The following is a 27,605-nucleotide window of genomic DNA, read 5'->3' on the forward strand; positions in this document are numbered from 1 at the left end:
TCTCTTGAATGCTGTTTGTTCCACACTCAGTCCCCTCTCTGATTGAAGAAATTCCCCCTCATTTCCCCACCACTTCCTCTGGCAGCTCATTACGCACTCTCACCACTCTGTGTGAAAAAGTGTCCCCTTAAATATTTCACCTTTCATCCCAGGAGCCACCCACTTCAACTCTGCCTCCCACTCCCATTCAGATATGTCCATACATGGCCTCCTCTACTGCCATGATGAGGCTAAACTCAGTTTGGAGGAACAACACCTCAAATACCGTCTAGGTAGTCTCCAGCCCCTTGGTACGAACATAGAAGTTTCCAACTCGCGGTAATTCCCTCCCCCTCCATTCCCCATCCCTACGTCACTCTGCAACTTCAAAGAGGTTGAAGTACTTTGAAAAGGTTTCATACCATGCAAGACGAGGCACCAGCTGCCCCAGCGCAGATCATGATATCAGGAACACTGCTACCCCAGTAGTTCCTGCAGTTCACGTTGGAGAGGAGAGGAAGAGCAGCTTGCTGAAGTTTGTTAGGTCGCTCAGCAACGTTAGATGATACTTCAATCAGTTATTCTTTTTTTTAAGGGTCATATTCCAATGAAAGTAAAAGGGTATATTTTCAGCCATTAGAAACCTTTTATAAACCTACTGATTGACTATACCTCTTTCCGGCCTGTCTCCCTTTTCTCAGTTCTTGTGCTTCCACTGTATCTATTGCCAGGATAAGGCTTTTCTTTCCAGGACAGGGAGGAGGTGAATGGCGAGGTGTAGCATTTCTGTTGCATGCAGGGATATGTGAGAGAGACTAGTGGGGAGGGCTGAATGGACAAAGGAATCATGGAGGGAGCAATCCCTATGAAACGCGGATAGTGGGGGAGGCGGGGTAAAGATGTGTTTGGTGCTAGGATCCCACTGAAGATGTGGAGAGTGGAGGGAAGGTAACGATGTGTTGGTGGTAGGATCCCTTTGCAGACGGCGGAAGTTGTGGAGAATGATGCGTTGGGTGCAGTGGCTCATGAGGTGACAGGTCAGGACAAGAGGAACTCTATCCCTGTTCAGGTGGCAGGAAGATGGGGTGGACGTGGATGTCTGGGAAATGGAGGAGATGCAGGTGAGGAAGAGAAACCCCGTTCTTTATCCTTATCCCTGGGACAGATGCGACAGAGGTGAAGGAACTGAGCAAAGGGAATGGCGTTTTTACAGGAGATCGGGTGGAAATAGTATCGTCAAGATGGCCGTGGGAATCAGCAGGTTTATAAAAGATGTCAGTGGATAGTTGGTCTCCAGAAATGGAGACAGAGAGATCGAGACAGGGGAGGGAGGTGTCAGAAATGGACCAAGTGAATTTAAGGGTAGGGTGGAAGTTGAAGGCAAAGTTTATGAAATTGATGAGCTCAACATGAAGGTGTGAAGCAGCATCTATGCAGTTGTCAATGTAGTGCAGAAAGAGTTGGGGAGTTTGACCAGAGAAGGCTTGGAACATGGACTGCTCTACGCAGCCAATGAAAAGGTAGGCGTAGCTGGGGCCCATATAGGTACCCACGGCTACCCCTAGAGATTGGAAAAAGTGAGAGGGACCAAAGGAGAAATTGTTAAGGGTGGGGACCAGTTCTGCCAGACAGGAGGGTATTGGTGGAGGGGAACTGGTTGGGTCTTTTGGAGGGAAACATACAGAGAACTTTAGGGCCTTCTTGATGGGGGATAGAAATTTATAGGGACTGGACATCCATGGTGAAAATGAGGTGGTCAGGGCAGGGAATTGAACATTATTGAGGAGATCAAGAGCATGAGAAGTGTTGCTGTGTTGATCTAGGAAGGGACTGAACCAAGGGGGATATAATGGAGTTGAGGCATGTGGACATGAGTTCAGTCGGGCAGGAGTTGGCAGAGGCAATGGTCTTATTAACATAGAAATATAGAAACATAGAAAATAGGTGCAGGAGTAGGCCATTCGGCCCTTCGAGCCTGCACCGCCATTTATTATGATCATGGCTGATCATCCAACTCAGAACCCCGCCCCAGCCTTCCCTCCATACCCCCTTATCCCTGTAGCCACAAGGGCCATATCTAACTCCCTCTTAAATATAGCCACAGAACTGGCCTCAACTGTTTCCTGTGGCAGAGAATTCCACAGATTCACCACTCTCTGTGTGAAGAAGTTTTTCCTAATCTCGGTCCTAAAAGGCTTCCCCTTTATCCTCAAACTGTGACCCCTTGTTCTGGACTTCCCCAACATCGGGAACAATCTTCCTGCATCTAGCCTGTCCAATCCCTTTAGGATTTTATACATTTCAATCAGATCCCCCCTCAATCTTCTAAATTCCAACGAGTACAAGCCCAGTTCATCTAGTCTTTCTTCATATGAAAGTCCTGCCATCCCAGGAATCAATCTGGTGAACCTTCTTTGTACTCCCTCTATGGCAAGGATGTCTTTCCTCAGATTAGGGGACCAAAACTGCACACAATACTCCAGGTGTGGTCTCACCAAGGCCTTGTACAACTGCAGTAGTACCTCCCTGCTCCTGTACTTGAATCCTCTCGCTATAAATGCCAGCATACCATTCGCCTTTTTCACCGCCTGCTGTACCTGCATGCCCACTTTCAATGACTGGTGTATAATGACACCCAGGTCTCGTTGCACCTCCCCTTTTCCTAATCGGCCACCATTCAGATAATAATCTGTTTTCCTATTTTTGCCACCAAAGTGGATAACTTCACATTTATCCACATTAAATTGCATCTGCCATGAGTTTGCCCACTCACCCAACCTATCCAATTCACTCTGCATCCTCTTAGCATCCTCCTCACAGCTAACACTGCCACCCAGCTTCGTGTCATCCGCAAACTTGGAGATGCTGCATTTAATTCCCTCATCCAAGTCATTAATATATATTGTGAACAACTGGGGTCCCAGAACTGAGCCTTGCGGTACCCCACTAGTCACCGCCTGCCATTCTGAAAAGGTCCCGTTTATTCCCACTCTTTGCTTCCTGTCTGCTAACCAATTCTCCATCCACATCAATATCTTACCCCCAATACCGTGTGCTTTAAGTTTGCACACTAATCTCCTGTGTGGGACCTTGTCAAAAGCCTTTTGAAAATCCAAATATACCACATCCACTGGTTCTCCCCTATCCACTCTACTAGTTACATCCTCAAAAAATTCTATGAGATTCGTCAGACATGATTTTCCTTTCACAAATCCATGCTGAGTTTGTCCAATGATTTCACCACTTTCCAAATGTGCTGTTATCACATCTTTGATAACTGACTCCAGCAGTTTCCCCACCACCGACGTTAGGCTAACCGGTCTATAATTCCCCGGTTTCTCTCTCCCTCCTTTTTCAAAAAGTGGGGTTACATTAGCCACCCTCCAATCCTCAGGAACTAGTCCAGAATCTAATGAGTTTTGAAAAATTATCACTAATGCATCCACTATTTCTTGGGCTACTTCCTTAAGCACTCCAGGATGCAGACCATCTGGCCCTGGGGATTTATCTGCCTTCAATCCCTTCAATTTACCTAACACCACTTCCCTACTAACATGTATTTCGCTCAGTTCCTCCATCTCACTGGACCCTCTGTCCCCCACTATTTCTGGAAGATTATTTATGTCCTCCTTAGTGAAGACAGAACCAAAGTAATTATTCAATTGGTCTGCCATGTCCTTGCTCCCCATAGTCAATTCACTTGTTTCTGTCTGTAGGGGACCTACATTTGTCTTTACCAGTCTTTTCCTTTTTACATATCTATAAAAGCTTTTACAGTCAGTCACGTTTGTGGATCTTGGGTAGAAGGTAGAAACAAGCAGTGTGGGATAAGAGAACTATGAGTTTGGTGGCAGTGAATGTGAGGTCACAAAGTTGATGAGATCAGTGATGGCAACACTGAGGGTCCAGAATATGATCCTTTTCAAGGAGGTGTCTTGAGAGTTTCCGACTGGCATCAGCAAGGTCAAGGTCAGTCCGCCACACAGCAATAGCACCCTCTTTGACTGCAGGTTTGCTGGTAAGGTTGTGATTGGTGTGGAGAGAGTGGAGGGCAGTACATTCAGAGGGAGTAAGGCTAGAGCAGGAGGAGAGGAGTGCTGAAATTGTGGCGGTTGATGTTTCATTGGGAATTAGAGGTGAAAGATCTGGAGCTGGCAGAGAACTAAAGCGGGATGTCCAAGAGAAGGTGTAGGATTGGATATGGGAGAAGGGTCATTGGTGCAGGGTGGGGGAATCTTGCCAAAGAACTGGGCTTGGAGACGGAGGCGACAAAAGAGGACTTCAGCAACCTGCCAGGCACAGAACTCACTCTGATGCAGGCGAAGGAGGGCAACGTGAGACCTTTGCTGAGGACAGGACATTCCACCTCAGAGAGGGAAAGGTTGGAGGAAATAGGGAAGACATGGCAAGGATTCGAGCTGGGATTGGAAGGGGAGGAGAGCAGGGTGGAGTGTTAGGGTGTTCTGGGAAGGTTAGGTGGGAAGAAGATGGTGGCTCTGAGGACCCAAAAAGTGACGGGGGATCTTGAGAGACCTGGGGTTGGAGAGAATTTCCTCCTCATCCCTGTTCTAAAGGAGCATTCTTCTATTGTAAGCCTGAGCCCTCTGCTCTTAGACTCCTCCACTCTAGGAAACATCCTGTCCACGGCACTCTATCTAGGCTCCTAGGATTTGCCCCTCTCCTCCATATAACCGATTCAGTCTGATTAAAAATAAAGTCAAAATGCCAGTAAATTTATCATGAAAGTGCGTACATATATGTTATCGTCTGCCGAATTGAGATTCATTTTGATTGCAGGCATTTACAAGTACAATAGAAGTACGGAACATTGGATAATGAAGGATATTGAGGCCCTGTCCCTGGAGAAAAGGAGGCATGGGTTAGGTACAAGCAGCTGGGTTCAAGCAAATCTCTGGAGGGATATAGAGCAAACAGGGGGCATGAGGGAACTTTGACAGAGAATATTAACAAAATTCTACAGAGATTGTATAAGTATATTAACGTAGAAACAGAATAAGGCCCCTCAAAAATCACAGAGACATATCTTTTTGTGGAGCCACAGGAGGCAGGCAAAGTTCTTAATGAATATCTCTCCTCTGTTTTTTTTACCATTGAGAGTTGCATGAAACCTTAACAACTAAGAAATTTAAATGGAGTTGTCTTGGGGATAGTCTGCATTACAGTAGAAGGGTGCTGTATGACTTAAAAGGTAGGAAAGTAGACAAATCAACAGGTTTGACCAGGTTTATCAGAGAAGACTATGGGAAACTAGAGAAGAAATTGTGGGAGCCTTGTCTGAGATATTTGCATCATCGTTAGCCACAACTGAGGAGACAGTAGACAGGACAGTAGCAAATGTTGTGCCTTTATTTAAGAAGGGGGCAAAGAAAAACCTGAGAACTATAAAGCAGTAGGTCTAACATCTGTCAGTTACTGGAAAGGATTCTGAGAGACAAAATATATGTCAATCTGGAAAGTCAGGGATTGATTAGGTCAGTATGGTTTTGTGCATGGGAGATCATGTCTTACGAACTTGATTGAGTATGTGTCATAGAAAGTCTATGAGGGGAGGGTGGTAGATCTAGTTTCTATGGACTTCAGTGAGGCCTTTGATAAGGTTCCACATGGTAGGCTGCTCCGGAAGGTGAGATTACATAGAATGCAGAGAGATCTGGTTATGAAGTTATTGTTCTATGAATTAGAAAGGTTTAGAAGGTTATGGGTCCATGGATTGGAAAGAGTTAGATTATGGGTCTATGGTTTTGAAAGATTTGGAAGGCTATGAGTCTGTGGATTGGAAAGGTTTAGAACGTTATGGGCCAAACATTGGCAAATGGCACTAAATTGGATGGAGTACCGTAGTCTGCTTGGACCAATTGGGCAGAAGGACCCACTTCCAATCTATATGACACTGTGAACACCCTATCGCTGGATCAGTTGTAGAAGCCCACAATATCCCTCTGATGAACAGAATTATCCTGTTCCTTGACCAGAGAAACTTGTTGCAGCCATGAAGTATTATTCATAGCATAACCTTCCAGATTGCCAATCATCTTGGGAATCTATCCACTGCTCCCTGTCAGGGTAAGGGTACAAAGGCACAGAGCTCGGAACTGCAACACTGTAATTTGTACAGTTTTGAACTGACGTACGGTAAGCACGAGTCCTTCCCCATCCCGTTGTGACACACATCATGCCAGCAGGGTAGTTATCAGATACAGCGGCGAGACAGACTGGCGACACATGACTGTTGAACTGAACGGGGTTTGCAAGCTTCACCACAGAAACATCATAATTAATGGTGGATGGGTTCCACTTGGGGTGTGTAATGACCTGTAACAGAGAGAACATGGATGATGGCTGTGCCTAGTACTCATCTTTTAGAGTTGGCACTTGCTTGAAACCGATAACTTCAGACTCTCCTGGATCTCATGTCAATGCAGCTGCACTCATGAATGGGGAATTGCTTATTCAAAATAGAATTAAGAAGTCCTTCATTAGAAAACAAAGTCAGCAATTTAAAGAAAAATAGATAGACCTACAAGCTGGAAGTGGAAATAAGTGGCTGCATTCTGTGGTTTACCATCACACTGGTGCTGTCGTCTTGCATAAAACATCTTCAGTTTTTCCTTTCTGAATTTGATTAACTTTTTTGGGATAATTAGTTTTTTTCAGTTGCCTAGACACTTCAATCAAGCCAGCAGTTCATGTGCTCATTTCTAAACTCTATATGAGCAAAACAGCAATCACCTCAGCACAATAGACAACAATTTCTCATTGCATCTACATCTGTCTCAGATGCTAATGAACTTCTTGCAAACCACTCAACACCAGGACACAACGATGGTCGGAAGACAAAAAGAAGATGCAAACATCATTCAGAAGTGTCAGCAATCAATCCCAAATCATTGATTCAAAATGGTTCTGCTTTGCAACGAATTAAGCAATCGTTGGTAATCTGTTGATACACCAACCTTATCTAGGACAAGGAGACAAAGGGCAAATCATGTAGCGAAAAGGGTGCCAGTCCAGCTATCAGGCCAGAGAGGTTCAAACATTACCGTGTGTGCAGTCATATAGAAACTGGCATTCTGGCATACATCCCAAAGACTGGACCTTATACCAACCCACACATTATCAAATTCCCTGATGGGCTTTACAGGCAACCCTTAGTGAAAAGGACGCCAGGATCAATGGCCCACTCTATGCCATGCATTCCAACATGAAATGTCTAATCCGTTTGCTTCATGTTTGTACTTATGACTGAGTTTGTCTTTTCACTTACTACACTGCAAGTAACATTTATTGCTGGAAGGCCCATGTGTCAGGGTATTGGGGCTAGTGCAGAGGAAAATTAATCTGATTAAAACTGGAGCCCCAATGCCTGAGGGAAGTGACGTGTAATAATTTTTTATCACCTTCGTCAGTACCTGAAATAATCTTGCTTTTGCTTATTATTGATATCTAGTGATTCTACTCTTGGTGCTATGAAGTTTATCATGGTGAGGCATATTCATATTGGAGATTGAAACCACTTTTGGTGTTGGACACCCCTTACTAAGATCCTGTGTCCTGTCTGTATGGTATCCATCTCTGCACATCAACTTGGATCCTAACAGTATTGCCGCCCAAATTTGACCTGAATTTAAACAAATTCCTAGTTTTACAGGGAGATACGTACCTTAGCAATGGACATGGATTTCTGGCTGGCTTCAGCTTTTGAGCTTTTGTCATGGGCACCAACAATAGCAAAGTCGTTCGTACTGTATGTGGCAAAAGAAAAACAAAAGCAGTGACAGAGTTTGCTTGTTGCAAGATACCAGCAACTCCAAGCTTCATCAGTGGTGGGGTGGGGGGTGGTGTGGAGAGAAAATTGTACTTTCCAGTCAACGATTTCCCAAACTATTCATGCAAGGATCTTCCCTCGTTAGGTCAATGTTCATGCCCACAAGAGCAATTTTTCTTTGCCTCATACATCACTTTGAACAAAAATATCAGTTAAAGCTGCATCATCCCTCAGGAATTAGAGAAGGATTCACCAGTACATTTCTTTCTCTCGTTGTAGGTGTTAAGACTTACCTCACTTCACAATGTGCAGCGGTGACAACCCAGTTTTCATTGATCAAGGAACTGCCGCGGAAATGCCGACCAGAGTCACTCTGTTACACGAGGAAAAAGGATGCTCAGTATTACCATAAAAACATCTTAAGTTTTTCTCCACCATACAGAAGTAGTTTTATTGAAAGTTGACAGTGACTCCAGATTGCAAATTGGGTAAAAGGAAACAAGACTCATAATATAACAAGGAAGTTATCAAACGTCATTGGATCATGAATTCAAAGAAATTTGTTGAAGAAAAAAGTTCTAAAGATGCAATAAATAACTACTGCAAAACTAAACTTTAATTTTAAATGAAACATATGATTAGAAATAGGGCTAATACTGTAATACCAAGAACAGTTAACTGGGATTTAGAAAATGATGTGGAAATCTGAAAAGTTGGATAAGAATTGCTTAAAAGGAGTTTGAAAAATGAATAAAAGATAATGTAAGGCAGTTTATGGGGATATAAGATATTTTCCTGAAGAATACTTAAAGTAAGGAGAGCCTGGAACCAATCTGAGATGAGAGACGGAGATGAATTGTGCGGGATGAAATGGCAGCAAGATATGAAGCACTGGATGGAGTTCTGCCTACTGCTCAACGGAGTAACGTCTAAAGTCTGTGGCTGCCTTTAATTCCTCCTTTTCCCCAGTTTAATTCTTGAATTATTCAACTTTTATTTTCTGTATCTTGGAGGGAAATAGTGGTCATTATGTCGTATCCTTTAAGAAGTGGAAAACAGCCTTCTGAACCCAGCAATGGAAAGGGAAAAACTTCAAAAGAAAAATCAGAAGACATGCCTGTCTGAGCTGAGCGTTCGAAACGTGCGTTGATGGATCTCGATAACAAAGTGGATAATAACACTTCTGAATTGAAGTCGTTCCGACAGAGTGTACAGACTATTGAGGAAAATATTCTTTCCCTGAATACTGAGCTTAAATAATCGAAATGTCAGATTGCGGATATTTAGAAACATAGAAACATAGAAAATAGGTGCAGGAGTAGGCCATTCGGCCCTTCGAGCTTGCACCGCCATTTATTATGATCATGGCTGATCATCCAACTCAGAACCCTGCACCAGCCCTCCCTCCATACCCCCTGATCCCCGTAGCCACAAGGGCCATATCTAACTCCCTCTTAAATATAGCCACTGAACTGGCCTCAACTGTTTCCTGTGGCAGAGAATTCCACAGATTCACCACTCTCTGTGTGAAGAAGTTTTTCCTAATCTCCGTCCTAAAAGGCTTCCCCTAAATTTCAACCCGATTGGAACAGACTCAACGCAAAATTGTCGATTTAGAGGCAAAGTCTTGAAGAAACAACATTCGTATTTTAGGTCTTTCGGAAGGCTCAGAATTTGAGGATCTATTGGAATATTTTGCCAATCTGTTTCACTCTCTGCTCCCAGATATTCTATCTCAGCCTCCCGATATTGAAAGAGCTCACAGATTTTTCACTGCGTCAGGTAAAGCTCGACCAATTTTAGTCAACTTTCTTCGCTTTAAAGTTAAAGACCAAATTATAAAATGTGCAAGAAAACAGAAAGTTTTTAAATTTAACAGTTCCGAGATCCGTTTTTATGAAGATTATCCACGGGAAGTTATGCAACAACGGATTAAATTCATACCGGTCATGAAGATTGCTTACGAAAAAATTCTGTTTCCATCCCTGAGATGTCCAGTGAGACTTAAGCTATTCCCTAAAGACTCTACTCCTCGTGTCTCCTTGGATCCCCAAGCGGCATTGGATTTTGTCAATTCTATTGTGGAATGGTCTGATGTATGAAAGATATTAGAGTCGCTGAATAATTCTCCGAAAGAAAACAGGTTTTGAAGATCTCGGTATGCTGAAGATATTTTTTGATCGCTGGATTACTTAAAGAAGAGGTGGCCTTCTTGGTTTGATTAAAGAATGACTTTTTTTTGAAGACTTTAGTATACGGAGTGAATTAATACAGCGGATAGATTGTGAACTGGTTTGACTATCCGTTTCTATTTGTCTTTTTCTTTATTAATTAAGTGATAGGTTGCTTGCAGTTTATATAGATTTTTTCTTGTTTTTTGGAGTGTTTAGTAATAGATAATTAGCTTTAATTCTTTTGTTAAATAAGGTAGTAAGTTAAAGAATAATGGCGCTGCTTTTCTCTCTAAACTGTTTGGGTTAATAGTATTGTTTTGGCGTCTTTGGAGACTGTTTGCATTCCTTTAGCTTATATTTATTAAGTAGAAACATTTTTTCTTTGCTGGGCTTTTTTTATCTTAAGGTTACGTATTTTCTTTGTAAGGGGAAGGGGGGAATTAGGAGAAAAAATTTTTAATCATTATTTAAACTGAGCGGCACGCGGAACCCTGTTCTTATGTCTTTTTCTTGGGGATGCGCTCCGGCTTTTTCTTTCTTTCGCCGGATTTTCTTCCTTGGGGATGGTGGGATGTTTGGGGGTACTTTTGTATTTTGGGGTTTATTGTGGGATTTTTTATTCACACACACTCTTTGTATTTTTCTCCATTATGGAGTTCCGGAGCATGCGCATTTTCTATTTGGTTATGTTCATCACCGCCATCTTTGATTAGCCCGCGATGGTATGCGTGTATTGTCGGGTTCAGAATATTTAAACAGATAAACGTTATTAGTTGGAATCACCCTATTAAACGAAGGAAGACATTTAAAGTTATTAATCGATTCCAGTCCGATATAATTTTTGCACAAGAAACGCATTTCAGAACGGGCGATCAAAATAGATTTTTTAAAACATGGAAGGGCCTTCAATATCATGCTACTTGTCATAATAAAACAAAGGGAGTATCTATTTTTATTAAATCTAATATTTTATTTATTCAAGAAGACATTGTTTCAGATAGGAACTATTTGTAATAGAAAAATTGTCCTGGTTAATCTATATGGACCTAATGTAGATGATCCTTTTTTTAAAAATGTAATTGGTTTATTACCAGACTAAAATGAATATATGCTGCTGATGGGAGGTGACTTCAACTGTTGCTTAAATCCTTTGATTGACAAAAGTTCAACCAATCAGCAGCCTCTGAGTCGTTCGGCAACACTTCGTAGTTCCTTTTTAACTGATTATGGTTTGATAGAAATCTGGAGAAATTTACATCCTAATGACAGAGATTATTCTTTTTATTCACATGTTCATAATAAATATTCGAGAATTGATTATTTTATAGCTGATTTCCGATTTTTGTCCAAAGTTCAGAAATGTGAATATGATGCTATTGCAGTCTCATGCGCCTTTAAGTTTAACTTTTGAGTTAAATGATGTTAGTAATGTAAACTTGCCTTGGCGCTTTCCAGAAAATTTATTACAAAGTTTGGACTTTGTTAAATTTATAGAGATTCAGATAAAAGATTTCTTTCTTTTTAATAATACGGGAGATGTTTCGAAATTGATTATATGGAATACACTCAAAGCATATTTGCGAGGTCAGATAATATCTTATTTGGCTAAACTTAAGAAACAGACAAAAATAGAATTAGATAGAATTTCCAAACTAATTAAAGATCTAGGTAATACTTATGCAGTTTCTCCTAATGTTGATTTATTTAAACAAAGGTTTGAACTTCAATCTCTATATAATTTACTATGAAATTATCCAATTAAAAGAAATTGGCTTAAATTAAAAAGTCAATTTTATATGTCTGGAGATAAAAGTAACAAGCTATTAGCATCTCAACTTAAAGCAGTTAGAGCTAAAAGACAAATTTTAAAAATTCGTAAGAGAGATGGTAGTTTAGCTTGTAATTATGAAGATATTAATAAATTTTTTCTAGACTATTACAGTGAACCTTATAAATCTGTTTCCAGCTGACCCTTCTAATACGTATGCCTTTTTACAAAAGATTGATTTTCCTATAATATCTGTTGAAGATCAGCAAATTCTTGATGCTCCTTTTACTGAAAGAGAAATTCAGAAAGCTATTCTTTCAATGCAATCTGGTAAAGCTCCTGGATTAGATGGTTTTACTGCAGGATTTTATAAAAAATTTGAATATTTGCTTACTCCTTATATGTTGGAAATGCTTAAAGATTCTTTTATGTCAGGAGAGTTACCTTCTACATTTTATGAAGCTTCTATTTCCTTAATCCTTAAGAAAAATAAAGATCCTACTGATTGTGCTTCATATAGACCTATTTCATTATTAAATGCGGATGCCAAACTTCTTTCAAAAATAATGGCTAATCGGATGGAAACTAAACTAGCTAAAATTATTCCTCAGGATCAAACGGGTTTTATAAAAGGCCGTTATTCTTTTTCTAATACTCGGAGATTGTTAAATATTATATACTCTTCCATCTCTAAGACTCCCCAATGTGTTGTTTCTCTAGATGCTGAAGAGGCATTTGATAGAGTTGAATGGAAAGATCTATTTAAAGTTTTAGAGAAATTTGGCTTTGGTACTAATTTTAATAAATGGATTAGATTGATATATAAAAGCCCTATTGCCACTGTTATCACTAATAATTGTAGATCCCCCTTTTTCCAACTTTCTCGGGGTACGAGACAAGGATGTCCGTTAAGTTCTCTGTTATTTAACTTGTGTTGGAACCCTTGGCTATTGCACTTCGTGAAGCTAAAAATATTCAAGGTATTTCTATAAATGGGACTATTCGTAAGATCTCCCTTTATGCAGATGATCTTTTGGTTTATATTTCGACTCTGGAAGAATCTATTCCTAGCTTATTGAAATTATTAAATGAATTTGGATTGTTTTCAGGATATAATTTAAACCTGCATAAAAGTTAATTATTTCCTTTAAATGATTCTGCTTCTATATATGATAATATTACTTGAAAAGTTACGGATTCTTGAGAAATATTTAGGTATTACCATTGCTAAAAATTATGGAGACCTTTATAGAGCTAATTTAGCTCCCTTAGTGGATTTTATGAAGCAATTTCTTTTTAGGTGGAATCCACTTACACTTTCCTTAGTAGGTCAAATTCATGACGTTAAAATGATGATTTTTCCAAAATTTTTATATGTATTTCAAAACATTCCTATTTTTCTAACTAAGAAGTTTTTTGATCAAGTTGACTCTATTATTTCATCTTTTGTTTGGAATAATAAAAGACCAAGAATTGGAAAATGTCATTTACAAAAATTAAAAAAGAATGGAGGTCTTAATTTGCCTAATTTAAGAATGTATTATTGGGCGGTTAATATACGTTATGCGTGTTCTTTGTTGTATTGGACCGATAAAGAGGAATGACCATCTTGGGTTGACTTGGAATTGAAAACTGTGAAACAGTTTCATTTAGCTTCGTTATTAGGAGCTCCTTTACCTGTACAATTAGCCAAAATTTCTATTCTAAATATAAATCCTATGATTAATCAATCATTACGAATTTGGTATCAGTTTCGTAAGTTTTTTAATCTTAAAAAAATTAACCTTCTTAGTTTAATTTATCGAAACTATTTATTTAAACCTTCACTTAATGATCCTACCTTTTCTCTTTGGAGGAATAAAGGAATTTTTTCCTTTATGGACTTGTTTCAAAAAGGTCGATTGACGGCCTTTGAGAAATTAGTAACTAAATACTCTCTCTCATATTCACATTTTTTGCAATAACATCAGGTCAGACATTTTGTACAAAAATATTTAAATAATTTTCCATATATACAAGTTTCTGACTTATTAGATATTATTTTAAAAATGAACCCTTTAGTGAAAGGCTTTATTGAGAAAATTTATAATTTACTATTACAACAGGACAATTATCCTTCACTTAAGATCAAGCAAGATTGGGAAAGAGAGCTTAATATGACCTTGATAACAGAGGAGAGGACTCATGATCCATTGACGTTTGATAACTTCCTTGTTTCCTTTTACCCAATTTGCAATATGGAGTCACTGTCAACTTTCAATAAAACTACTTCCATATGGTGGAGAAAAACTTAAGCTGTTTTTATGAGCATCCTTTTTCCTCGTGTAACAGACTGACTCTGGTCGGCATTTCTGCGGCGGTTCCTTGATCAATGAAAACTGGGTTGTCGCCGCTGCACACTGTGAAGTGAGGTAAGTCTTAACACCTACAAAGAGAGAAAGAAATGTGCGGTGAATCATTCTCTAATTCCTGAGGGATGATGTAGCTTTAACTGATATTTTTGTTCAAAGTGATATATGAGGCAAAGAAAAATTGCTCTTGTGGGCATGAACATTGACCTAACGAGGGAAGATCCTTGCATGAATAGTTTGGGAAATCGTTGACTGGAAAGTACAATTTTCCCTCCACAACCCCCACTCACCCCGACCACTGATGAAGCTTGGAGTTGCTGGTATCTTGCAACAAGCAAACTCTGTCACTGCTTTTGTTTTTCTTTTGTCACATACAGTACGAACGACTTTGCTATTGTTGGTGGCCATGACAAAAGCTCAAAAGCTGAAGCCAGCCAGAAATCCATGTCCATTGCTAAGGTACATTGCTCCCTGTAAAACTAGGAATTTGTTTAAATTCAGGTCAAATTTGGGCTACAGTACTGTTAGGATCCAAAATGATGTGCAGAGATGGATGCCATACAGACAGGACACAGGATCTTAGTAAGGGGTGTCCAACACCAAAAGTGGTTTCAATCTCCAATATGAATATGCCTCGCCATGATAAACTTCATAGCACCAATAATAGAATCACTAGATATTGATAACAAGCAAGGCAAGAATTATTTCAGGTGCTGACAAAGATGATAAAAGATTATTACACGTCACTTCCCTCAGGCATTGGGGCCCCAGTTTTAATCAGATTAATTTTCCTCTGCACTAGCCCCAATACCCTGACACATGGGCCTTCCAGCAATAAATGTTACTTGCAGTGTAGTAAGTGAAAAGACAAACTCAGTCATAAGTACAAACATGAAGCAAACAGATTAGACATTTCACGTTGGAATGCATGACTCTCTGGAAATGTCAATGCTGACAAATCATTAGGCTCACAGCCAGAACAAAATGAGGTCAGTCTCAAGACTGTTGAATACTTATAGCTTGGAACCAACAAAATAAACTAAAGTCTTATTCCTATCTCACTTATATCAAGTGAGAGCTAACTTAAGTCATTAATGCTTGGTATTATGGCCATTTTAGATCAAATTAAAAGAGAACATACTATTAGCCCTATTACAGTTTTTCTCAGCCGCTTAACGACACAGTTCAAAACAGTAGCCACATTCTCTAAACAGTTGACACAGGCTGCAAAAGACTAATCCATTGTGCGAAACTCCTCATCCTCACTGCAAATTACACTCAGCAAGTCAAAACAATAAATATTTGCAGCAAAAGTGAATAATTCAATTAAAACAGTAGCACACAGCATTACATCACTAACATATATCAGTGATCACTGGGTAATCACTGGCAACACACTGGCCATCCTTATCTTTCTTTTCTTTTTAAATCTTTTTATTAATTTTTCAAAATTATAAACTCAATAACAAAGTTGGTACAAAGAGATTGGAATAATATTCATCAGCATATATAAAATGAATTTTAAGTAACATAGATATAAAAGACTTCCAAACTCATAATGAAATTAATCATTAAAAAAAAGAAATAAAAAGAAAAAATATATATAAACAAAAAAAACCCAAAAGAAAAAGAGAAAAAAAAACCCCAAAAAAAACAAAACAGGGCTAGACCAACAGCTTGTATCAGACACGTTCAATAATGTTGTTAACTCTGCTCTTCTCATCATATAATTTAAGTTTAGAAAAAAAATTCGGAATGGTCAGATTGCATCATATGAAAACGTTGCATAAGAGGTTTCCAAGTTTCTTCAAATTTAACCAAAGGGTCAAAAATATCACTAATTTTTTCTAAATTTAAACTTAATATGGTTTGAGAAAACCATTGGAATGTAATTGGAGGATTAGTTTCCTTCCAGTTCAACAAAATAGATCTTCTCACCATTAAAGTAACAAAAGCTATCATTCGACAGGCTGAAAAAGACAAAGATCTATGTTCTACCATTGGCAATCCAAAGATTGCCGTAATAGGATGAGGTTTTAAATCGAAGCATAGAACTGTTGAAATAATATCAAAAATGTCTTTCCAATATTTTTTCCAAAAGAGGACAGGACCAAAACATAGGAGTTAAAGAAGCCACTTCAGAGTGACATCTATCACAAGTAGGGTTTATATGGGAATAAAAACGAGCTAGTTTATCTTTGGACATATGAGCTCTGTGTACTACTTTAAATTGTATTAATGTATGTTTAGCAGATATAGAAGAAGTACTAACTAATTGAAAATTGTTTTCCCATTTCTCTATAGGTAGGGAAAGTTGAAGTTCCCTTTCCCATTCATTTTTGATTTTATCAGATATATCTGGCTGTAATTTCATAATTATATCATAAATTACTGCTATTAATCCCTTCTGCAAAGGATTAAAACCTAAAATTTTATCAAAAATGCCAGAAGGATTTGAAGTCCGAAAGGTCGGCAACCTAGTATTTAAAAAATTTCTTATTTGTAGGTATCTTAAAAAAATGGGATCTAGGCAAATCAAATTTCTCAGATAATTGCTCAAAAGCAGTTATCCAGAAATAGATCACGAAAACATATTATACCTTTCGTTTTCCATATCAGAAAGGCTTGGCCCATTACTGAGGGTTGGAAAAAGAAATTAAATATAATAGGGCTTGATAACATAAATTCATTCAGGCCAAAAAATTTATGAAATTGAAACCATATTCACAATGTATGTTTAACTATAGGGTTAAAAATTTGTTTATTCAATTTAGATAGTGCAAAAGGCAGTGAAGTTCCTAAAATGGAAGCTAAAGAAAACCCTTGTACAGAATGGCCTTCAAGGTTTACCCAATATGGGCTTGGAGTTGTATTCCAATCTTGTGTCCAAAATATTAAATATCCGATACTAATTGCCCAGTAGTAAAATCTTAGAATAGGCAATGCCAAACCACCTTAGGTTTCTGTAAGTATTTAGGTTTCTGTAAGTATTTTTTACTTAATCTGGGATTTCAATTTTGCCATATATAAGAGGAAATTTTAGAGTCAATAGTATCAAAAAAAGATTTAGGAATAAAAATCGGTATCACTTGAAATAAATAGAAAAATTTGGGTAAAATAATCATTTTAATAGCATTAATACGGCCAATCAGTGATAGAGACAAAGGGGACCATTTAGTAATCAGTTGTTTAACCTGATTAATTAATGGTAAAAGGTTGAAATTGAATAGATCCTTATGTCTCTTAGTAATTTTAACTCCCAAATAAGTAAAATAGTCAGTAATCACTCTAAATGGAGAGTTTCTATAAATGGGAACCTGCATATTTAATGCAAAGAGTTCACTCTTACCTTGGTTCAATTTATAACCAGAAAAACTACTAAACTGAGCAAGCAAAGTTAATACTGCCGGAATAGATTTTCCTTGGTTAGAAATATATAATAGTTAATCAGCTGCATCTCGTGATAAGTTATGAGTCTCATTTCCACGGGTAATGCCAAATATATTAGGGGAGTCACAAATGCCAAAAGCTAGCGGTTCCAAGGCAATATCAAATAGTAGTGGACTAAGAGGGCAACCCTGCCTAGTACCACAGAATAAATGAAAAAAAGGGGATCTTTGATTGTTAGTAAATACCGAGGCCAAAGGAGTAAAATATATCAGTTTAATCCAGGAAATGAATATCGGACTAAAATTAAATTTCTCAAGGGTATTGAATAAATATATCCATTCAACTCTATCAAAAGCTTTCTCAGCATCCAATAAAATAACACATTCTGGAATTTTGGGTGAAAGTGTATAAACAATATTCATTAATCTCCTAATATTAAAAAAAGAGTAACGGTTTTTAATAAATCCAGTCTGATCAGCAGAAATAATTTGGGGTAATACATTCTTCAATCTCGTTGCCAATATTTTAGAAAGAATCTTAGAATCAACATTCAACAGAGATATATGCCTATAAGATGCACATTCAGTAGGATCCTTATCTTTTTAAAGAATTAGGGAAATAGAAGCTCGATAAAAAGATTGTGGTAATTTACCTATTGACAATGCATCCCTAAAAACACTACATAGCCAAGGAGTCAGTGTAGTTGAGGAAAATTTTTAAAATTCTACAGTAAATCCATCTGAGCCAGATGCTTTACCTGAGTTCATTGAAAAAATAGCATTCTTTATTTCCTCTACTGTAATAGGTACATCTAGTTTTGAACGTTCATTAGATGATAATTTTGGAATATTCAGTTTCTTAAAAAATTCATGCATTATAGTGGAGTCATCAGGAAATTCTGATTGATATAGGGAGGTATAAAATTCTTGAAAGGATTTATTAATCTCATCATGGTCAACTGTCAAAGTGCCATCTTGTTCACGAATCTTAAGAATCTGTCGTTTAACCAATGCCAATTTCAATTGATTAGCTAAAAGTTTCCCAGTTTTATCACCATGTATATAAAACTGACTCTTAGTTTTGATTGATTGACTTTCAATCGAAGATGATAATAAGAGATTATGTTCCATTTGAAGTTCAGCTCTTTGTTTATAAAGTTCTAGGCCATCCTTCTCAAAGCGGCATAAGATGATCAGTGTAGTCAGTCGTACAGTGTGATGCTTGGTGCATACTATGTATAACGCCAGAGATCAGGACACTTTGTCTATCATCGTAAATACAATGATTACAACTCCAATCTTCAGTAAGAACTTTGAAGGATCAACAGGATGAGATGCAAGAATGCAAACCTACACACACAGTCTGGAATCTCAACTGTCATTACATGAAAGTCAAAGACAAAGTTGCCCACACCTTCAGGAGAACAAAGTCATTCATCTCTGATAACAGAAATGCCGTACAATAATGGTCATCTCTGATCTATTTTGTCCCCGGTTTGGCCTCATGTTTTCATCAATATCACATCGATTGTGCTCCCTAGCAATGCACCCCCGGGATGCCAAATCCAGCCCTGGACGTCTGCATGGTGATCCGCAATCATACTGTCCATCAGCGGCCTTTGGTCGGAATAACGCCTGCAGGAAGGTAAAAACCCAGTAGGGTTGAGGAATGGGGAGTGCAGTGAAAAGAGTTTCACAGACATGGATAGATAAGCCTGAAACCAGCCAGTCACTGCAGATGAATGGTGGAAAGATATATTGTCCCACGTGATGACATAGAGTGGCCATTGATCCTGGTGTCCTGCTCACTAAGGGTTGCCTGTAAAGCCCATCGAGGAATTTGATAATGTGTGGGTCGGTATAAGGTCCAGTCTTTCAGATGTATGCCTGAATGTCAGTGTCTGATATGGCTGCACACTTGGTAACATTTAAACCTCTCTGGCCTGGTAGCTGGACTGGCACCCTTTTCTCTACATGATTCATCCTTTGTCTCCTTGTCCTAGATAAGGTTAGTGTATCAACAGATTACCAACGATTGCTTAATCCGTTGCAAAGTAGAGCAATTTTGAGTCAATGATTTGGGATTGATTGCTGACACTTCTGAATGATTTTTGCATCTTCTTTTTGTCTTCCGACCATCGTTGGGTCCTGGTGTCGAGTGGTTTGCAAGAAGTTCATTAGCAATTGAGACAGATGTACATGCAATGAGAAGTGGTTGTCTATTGTGCTGAGGTGATTGCTGTTTTGCTCATATAGAGTTTAGAAATGAGCACATGAACTGCTGGCTTGATCGAACTGTCTGGGCAACTAAAAAAAACCAATTATCTCAAAAAAGTTAGTAGATTCAGAAAGGAAAAACTGAAGATGTTTTATACAAGACGACAGCAGCAGTGTAATGGTAAACCACAGGATGCAGCCACTTATTTCCACTTCCAGCTTGTAAGTCTATCTGTTTTTCTTCAAATTGCTGACTTTATTTTTTCTAATGAAGGGCTTTTGAATTCTATTTTTAATAAGCAATTAAATTAAATTAAGCAACTGCCAGCTCCAGATCTTTCATCTCCAATTCCCAACGAAACATCAACCGCCACAATTTCAGCACTCCTCTCCTCCTCCTCCAGCCTTACTCCCTCTGAATGCACTGCCCGCCACTCTCTCCACACCAATCACAACCTTACCAGCAAACCTGCAGACAAAGGGGGTGCTATTGCTGAGTGGCGGACTGACTTTGACCTTGCTGACGCCAGTCGGAAACTCTCAAGACACCTCCTTGAAAAGGACCATATTCTGGACCCTCAGTGTCGCCATCATTGATCTCATCAACTTTGTGACCTCACATTCACTGCCACCAAACTCATAGTTTCCTTAACCCGCAATGCTTGTTTCTACCTTCTACCCAAGATCCACAAACATGACTGTACGAGCAAGACCATTGTCTCTGCCATCTCCTGCCCCACTGAACTCATGTCCACATACCTCAACTCCATTATATCCCCCTTGGTTCAGTCCTTTCCCAGATCAACACAGCAACACTTCTCATGCTTGCGATCTCCTCAATAATGTTCAATTCCCTGCCCTGACCGCCTCATTTTCACCATAGATGTCCAGTCCCTATAAATTTCTATCCCCATCAAGAAGGCCTTAAAGTTCTCTGTATTTTTTCCCTCCAAAAGACCCAACCAGTTCCCCTCCACCAATACCCTCTTGTCTGGCAGAACTGGTCCTCACCCTTAACAATTCCTCCTTTGGTCTCTCTCACTTTTTCCAAACCCTCAGAGTAGCCGTGGTTACCTGTATGGGCCCCAGCTACGCCTACCTTTTCAGTGGCTGCGTAGAGCAGTCCACGTTCCAAGCCTGCTCTGGTAAAACTCCCCAACTCTTTCTGCACTACATTGACAACTGCATAGATGCTGCTTCACACCTTCATGCTGAGCTCATCAATATCATAAACTTTGCCTTTAACTTCCACCCTACCCTTAAATTCACTTGGTCCATTTCTGACACCTCCCTCCCCTTTCTCGATCTCTCTGTCTCCATCTCTGGAGATCAACTATCTACTGACATCTTTTATGAACCTGGTGATTCCCACGGCTATCTTGACGATACTATTTCCACCCGATCTCCTGTAAAAACGCCATTCCCTTTGCTCAGTTCCTTCACCTCTGTCGCATCTGTCCCAGGGATAAGGATAAAGAACGGTTTCTCTTCCTCACCTGCATCTCCTCCATTTCCCGGACATCCACGTCCACCCCATCTTCCTGTCACCTGAACAGGGATAGAGTTCCTCTTGTCCTGACCTGTCACCTCATGAGCCACTGCACCCAACGCATCATTCTCCACAAATTCCGCCGTCTGCAAAGAGATCCTACCACCAACACATCGTTACCTTCCCTCCACTCTCCACACCTTCAGTGGGATCCTAGCACCAAACACATCTTTACCCCGCCTCCCCCACTATCCGCGTTTCATAGGGATTGCTCCCTCCATGATTCCTTTGTCCATTCAGCCCTCCCCACTAGTCTCTCTCACATATCCCTGCATGCAACAGAAATGCTACACCTCGCCGTTCACCTCCTCCCTGTCCTGGAAAGAAAAGCCTTATCCTGGCAATAGATACAGTGGAAGCACAAGAACTGAGAAAAGGGAGACAGGCCGGAAAGAGGTATAGTCAATCAGTAGGTTTATAAAAGTTTTCTAATAGCTGAAAATATACCCTTTAACTTTCATTGGAATATGACCCTTAAAAAAAAAATAAAGCAAAACTGATTGAAGTATCATCTAACGTTTCCACAGCTGCTGAGCGACCTAACAAACTTCAGCAAGCTGCTCTTCCTCTCCTCTCCAACGTGAACTGCAGGAACTACTGGGGTAGCAGTGTCACCGATGTCATGATCTGCGCTGGGGCAGCTGGTGCCTCGTCTTGCATGGTATGAAACCTTTTCAAAGTACTTCAACCTCTTTCAAGTTGCAAAAAGGCAATGAGACCAAGTCTGAGGCTGTGACTCGTTTACAGGGTGACTCTGGCGGCCCACTTGTCTGTCAGAAGGACAACGTCTGGAACTTGGTTGGCATCGTTTCCTGGGGCAGTGGCTATTGCTCCACCAGCACTCCTGGTGTCTATGCCCGCGTGACGGAGCTGAGGGACTGGATCGATAGCACCATTGCTGACAACTAAGTGCAAAACAACATGTGAAATACAAATGAAAATAAATGGACTTCTTCAACATGAATTCTGAACCTGTGTTGTACTTTAAGGCCTGTCTGGAAATATAAGTTATTAATAAATCTAAGTAATATATGAGTTATAGGGAAAGGGTGAATAAGTTAGCAGCATAGGAGAATGTGGGGGGATTTGCTAGAGATGTACAAAATTATGAAAGATATAGATAGGTTAAATGCAAGCAGGCTTTTCTCCCTCAGGTTGGGTGAGACAAGAACTGGAGGTGATAGGCTGAGGGTGAAAGGTGAAATATTTAAGGGGGCAGTTTTTCACACACAGTGGTGAGAGTGTGTAATGAGCTGCCAGAGGAAGTGGTGGGGAAATGAGGGGGAATTTCTTCAATCAGAGAGGGGACTGAGTGTGGAACAAACAGAATTCAAGAGAAATTTGGATAAGTACATGAATAGTGGAGATACGAATTGCGTTGGTTCAGGTGCAGGTCAATGGGACTAGGTAAATTACTAGCTCGTCATGGTCTAGATGGGCCGAAGAGCCTGTCTCTAAGCTGTGGTACACTATGACTCTGTAATCTACAGTCAATTATAGATCCTTAAGAAAAAAAGTGTTTGATTTCAGAATATGCTGCCTTTGATAAGTCCAACATCTTGCTTCCACTCCGTGTTGCCCAGGCAGTGATTTCCATACGGCTACAGAGATCCAGCACAGGCTCTTCAACTCATCAAGCCTGGCTGATCACCCCACATCATGTTTCCATCACCTATCCACACCAATCCTACCATCACCCATTTTGTCCAAATTTCCATCAACCCACCTATACCTAGATGAGGACAAGCAGATGTACAAGATGTTGGTTAGGCTACACGTGAATAATGAGTGCAGTTCTGATCACTACGCTATTGAACCCCGGTGTTTGAATCCATCTTCATTATCCCTGATAACATCATCTGAATACCTAGTGGCATGGAGTCAATGTAATTATCGATATATCTCTGTCATTCCTTCAATATCAATCCCAGCTAAAGGGAACATCTACCTCCTATAAAAGCTGGGAGACAGATATTCTATCCCCAGTGGTGCAGCTCAGGGGTGTGTGCTTAGCCCACTGCTCTCTCTCTATATACACATGACTGTGTGGCTAGGCATAGCTCAAATACAATCCATGAATTTGCTGATGATACAACCATTGTTGGTAGAATCTCAGATGGAGACGAGAGGGTGTACAGGAGCGAGATATGCCAACCAGTGGAGTGGTGTCGCAGCAACAACCTTGTACTCAATGTCAGTAAGACGGAAGAGCTGATTGTGGACTTCAGGAAGACAATATGCAGCTATAAAGAAGACAATACAGAAAATATACTTCATTAGGAGTTTGAAGAGATTTGGTATGTCAACAAAAACACTTAAAAACCTCTATAAATGTACCATGGAGAGCATTCTGACAGGCTGCATCACTGTCTGGTATGGGGAGGCCACTGCACAGGAACGAAAGAAGCTGCAGAGGGTTGTAGATTTAGTCGGCTTTATCTTGGGTACTAGCCTGCAAAGTACCCAGGACATCTTCAAGGAGTGGTGTCTCAGAAAGACAGCGTCCATTATTAACCTCCAGCACCCAGGGCATGCCCTTTTCTCACTGTTACCATCAGATAGGAGGTACAGAAGCCTGAAGGCACACACTCAGTGAGTCAGGAACAGCTTCTTCCCCTCTGCCATCCAATTGCCAAATGGACATTGAACCTGTGAACACTACCTCACTTTTTAAAATATGTTATTTCTGTTTTTGCATTATTTTTAACCTATTCAATATATATATAGTAATTGATTGATTGATTCTCTTCTATATTATATATTGCATTGAACTGCTGTTGCTAAGTTAACAAATTTCACGACACATGCCGGTGATAATAAACCTGATTCTGATTCTGATTCTAAAACTGTTAAAACTATTACTAACTAAAGTATCAGCTGCGGGAGCACTGAAATTGATATCATTTGTGACATCAGCACAAGAACGTGAATGACCCCCAACCTCATCAACAATAGACACTCATTATTATCAGATATTGCAACAGCTCCAGAAAGGAGGAAGGAGGTGTTCATCATGATGTTCCCTGGAATGAAGGTCTTTAGTTATAAGGAAAGATTGGATAGGCTGGGATTGTCCTCACAGGAGTGCAGCAATCTGAAGGGTTTATAAAAGAATGAGGCGCAGAGGTTGGGTACAGTCACAGCACTTTTCCAGAGTTAGGGGACTCTAAAACTACAGGACATGGATTGAAGCGAGGAAGGAAAGGTTTAAAGGAGATCTGAGGAGAATGTTTTCCACACGGGGTGGTGAATATGTGGACAGCCTCTGGAAAAGAAGGTAGAGATGGATGCAATCCCAGCATTCTTGAAGCATTTGGTCAGGTTGATGTGTAGGACAGGATGAGGGCCAAAGTGTAGATGAATTTCTTGTCTGGCATGGACAACTTGGGTTAAAACTGGACTACTTTAGAGCTCCATTAAACTAGGGGAAGTTTACAGTGGCCAATTAACCTCCTAACCCACTTATTTTTGAAATGTGAGCACCCGGAGGAAACCCACACAGTTAAGGGGACAACATGCAAAGTACACGAGGTCTAGATTAAACCTGGGTTTCTGGCACTCTGAGACAATGGCTCTACTAGAGTGGGATAGGGTGTTTGCCTCTGGTAGGGTAAACCTTGGGTGACTACTTGAAGTACTGCAGTTCGTGTATTGCAGGTTTATCTAATGGTGATGTGACTACAATATCTGAGCCAGCAAGGGTCAAGGATGAAGGGTGAATGTAGTGTTTTCAAGTCAAGAGGCCAAGGGAACCAGAGCCTGACAAAACTCCCAGGCTCTGGCTGGAATATTAGAAAAATCAATCTCTGCAGGGCGAGGGGAATTCGATCCAAAATTACTCCTGTCATCTAAAGCAAAGAAGAATGGGAAATGGATGATTTAGTAAGTGGAATATAAAATCAAAACAGGAAATGCTGGAACTACTCAGTAGATCTGTTTACATCTGTGGGAAGAGAAATGAAGTTAACGTTTCAAGCCAAAGATTGCTTGTCACAACCGGGAAGGAGAGAAAAGAAGCTTGTCAAGATGTGGGGGGGCTGGGGTGCGGCCTATGCTGCGGTTAGGGTAAAACTGTGATAAACTGTAAACAAAGTTATAAAACCAAAAGACTATATTTCTGCCCTGGACTGTAAGGAGTTTGTACGTTCTCCTCGTGGCCGCGTGGGTTTCCTCCAGGTACTCCGGTTTCCTCCCACAGTCCAAATACGTACCAGTTGTTAGGTTAATTAGTCATTGTAAATTGTCCTGTGATTATGCTAGGGTTAAATCAGAAGATTGCTGGGCAGCACAGCTCGTGGGCTGGAAGGGCTTATTCCATACAGCATCTTAAGAAAAAATTTTTAAAAGACATGGGAGCAGAATTAGGTCATTTGGCCCATCGAGTCTACTCTGCCATTCAATCATGGCTGATTAATTTTCTCCTATTATTTCTAACTTAATGCAGCACTTAGCCAGAAACGATTTTTTCATTGTGTGCTGTTAAGTACAATTAGCCAACCTGACTTTAGCTCTCACTGGACAGCAGATGAATATGTACCCATCCATCCCCTGCCCCATGATGTTGCATGGGAGATAGATACACTCTGGTAGAAAGAGAAGATAGTTTGATTGCTGGGAAAAGCGAGTGCCTGCCAGCTATCTGGCCAGTATGTAAGTGGAAACAGTTAGAGAGTGAGAACACGCACAGAAGAATGTAGGAGTTCTGCAATGCAGAACAGGGAGACATGCCTGGCAAACCAGGCTGGGCTTGTCCTCCACTTCCAGCAGGGGAAAAAACAAAACAGGAGAAATTAACAAATAAACTGAGCCAAATTCATCGGTGATTGATTGATATCGACTGGAAAAATCTAGTTTCTTGAAGCTGTAGAAGTGAACACTGAGGTCAGAAGGCTTCCACGTCACCAACAGAGGATGAGGTATTTTTCATCATGGCTATGTTGGGCCTTGTGTAGCAGGACAGGAGGTCAGCTTGCGAATGGAACGGGGAATTAAAGTGGAAAGCACCAAGAGGCTCAGGGTCATCCTGTGGACTGAACGCTGGTGTTCATGTCATCTGCATTAGGTATCTCCAATGTTAGAGGAAAGTTATCGGAAAACACAAGATATATTAGTGATACAGTTAATCGGAATCACTTTATTGCCAGTATGTGAAACCTACCAGAACTGATTGTGGTTCAGTGCCAAGCATAAAACACAGGAACAATGCCATAACAGACAACAGAATAACAACCAACAATTTACAAGACAATAGTGCAAACAGCCATGAGCAATCGACAATTAGCAGAACGGTTACATGCATAAATGTCAATAACCATATATCCATATAACAATTACAGCATGGAAACAGGCCACCGCGGCCTTTCTAGTCCGTGCCGAACGCTTATTCTCACCTAGTCCCACCGACCTGCACTCAGCCCATAACCCTTCATTCCTTTCCTGTCTATCTAGCTATCCAATTTAACTTTAAGTGACAACATCGAACCTGCCTCAACCACTTCTGCTGGAAGCTTATTCCACGCAGCTACCACTCTCCGAGTAAAGAAATTCCCCCTCATGTTACCCCTAAACTTTTGCCCTTTAACTCTCAACTCATGTCCTCTTGTTTGAATCTCCCCTCTCCCCCACTCTCAATGGAAAAAGCCTATCCACGTCAACTCTATCTATCCCCCTCATAATTTAAATACCTCTATCAAGTCCCCCCTCAACCTTTTATGTTCCAAAGAATAAAGACCTAACTTGTTCAACCTTTCTCTGTAACTTAAGTGATGAAACCCAGGTAACATCCTAGTAAATCTTCTCAGTACTCTCTCAATTTTGTTGACATCTTTCCTGTAATTCAGTGACCAGAACTGTACACGATACTCCAGATTTGGCCTTACCAATGCCTTATACAATTTCAACATTACATCCCAACTCCTATACTCAATGCTCTAATTTATGAAGGCCAGCACACCAAAAGCTTTCTTCATCACCCTATCCACATGAGATTCCACCTTCAGGGAACTATGCACCATTATTCCTAGATCCCTCTGTTCTACTGCATTCTTCAATGCCCTACCATTTACCATGTATGTCCTATTTTGATTAGTCCTACCAAAATGTAGCACCTCACATTTATCAGCATTAAACTCCATCTGCCATCTTTCAGCCCACTCTTCTAACTGGCCTGAATCTCTTCGCAAGCTTTGAAAACCTACTTCATTATCCACCACTCCACCTATCTTAGTATCATCTGCATACTTACTAATCCAATTTACCACCCCATCATCCAGATCATTAATATATATGACGAACAACATTGGACCCAGTACAGATCCCTGAGGCACACCACTAATCACCGGCCTCCAATCTGACACACAGTTATCCATCACTACTGTCTGGCGTCTCCCATC

General features: G+C 40.2%; 3 protein-coding genes across 3 annotated transcripts in view; 1 reads left to right on the forward strand and 2 right to left on the reverse strand.

The window, feature by feature from the left end:
• Positions 1-27,605, reverse strand: part of LOC140210496 (agouti-related protein-like) — a 41,539-nt gene that overhangs the window by 7,782 nt on the left and 6,152 nt on the right. The window lies entirely within an intron of this gene.
• On the reverse strand, positions 396-10,642 carry LOC140210206 (chymotrypsinogen A-like). The gene is made up of 5 exons (XM_072279082.1): positions 10,637-10,642; positions 8,059-8,138; positions 7,661-7,742; positions 6,124-6,312; positions 396-527 (listed from the first exon to the last, which is right to left on the reverse strand). Exons 1-5 carry the CDS (start codon positions 10,640-10,642, stop codon positions 396-398), a joined length of 489 nt encoding a protein of 162 aa, XP_072135183.1.
• Positions 10,664-22,122, forward strand: LOC140210345 (chymotrypsin B-like). The gene is made up of 7 exons (XM_072279221.1): positions 10,664-10,669; positions 14,039-14,118; positions 14,436-14,517; positions 18,989-19,092; positions 20,724-20,809; positions 21,741-21,874; positions 21,961-22,122. Exons 1-7 carry the CDS (start codon positions 10,664-10,666, stop codon positions 22,120-22,122), a joined length of 654 nt encoding a protein of 217 aa, XP_072135322.1.

Source organism: Mobula birostris, chromosome 15, assembly GCF_030028105.1.
Source record: "Mobula birostris isolate sMobBir1 chromosome 15, sMobBir1.hap1, whole genome shotgun sequence".
Taxonomy (NCBI): Eukaryota; Metazoa; Chordata; class Chondrichthyes; order Myliobatiformes; family Myliobatidae; genus Mobula; species Mobula birostris.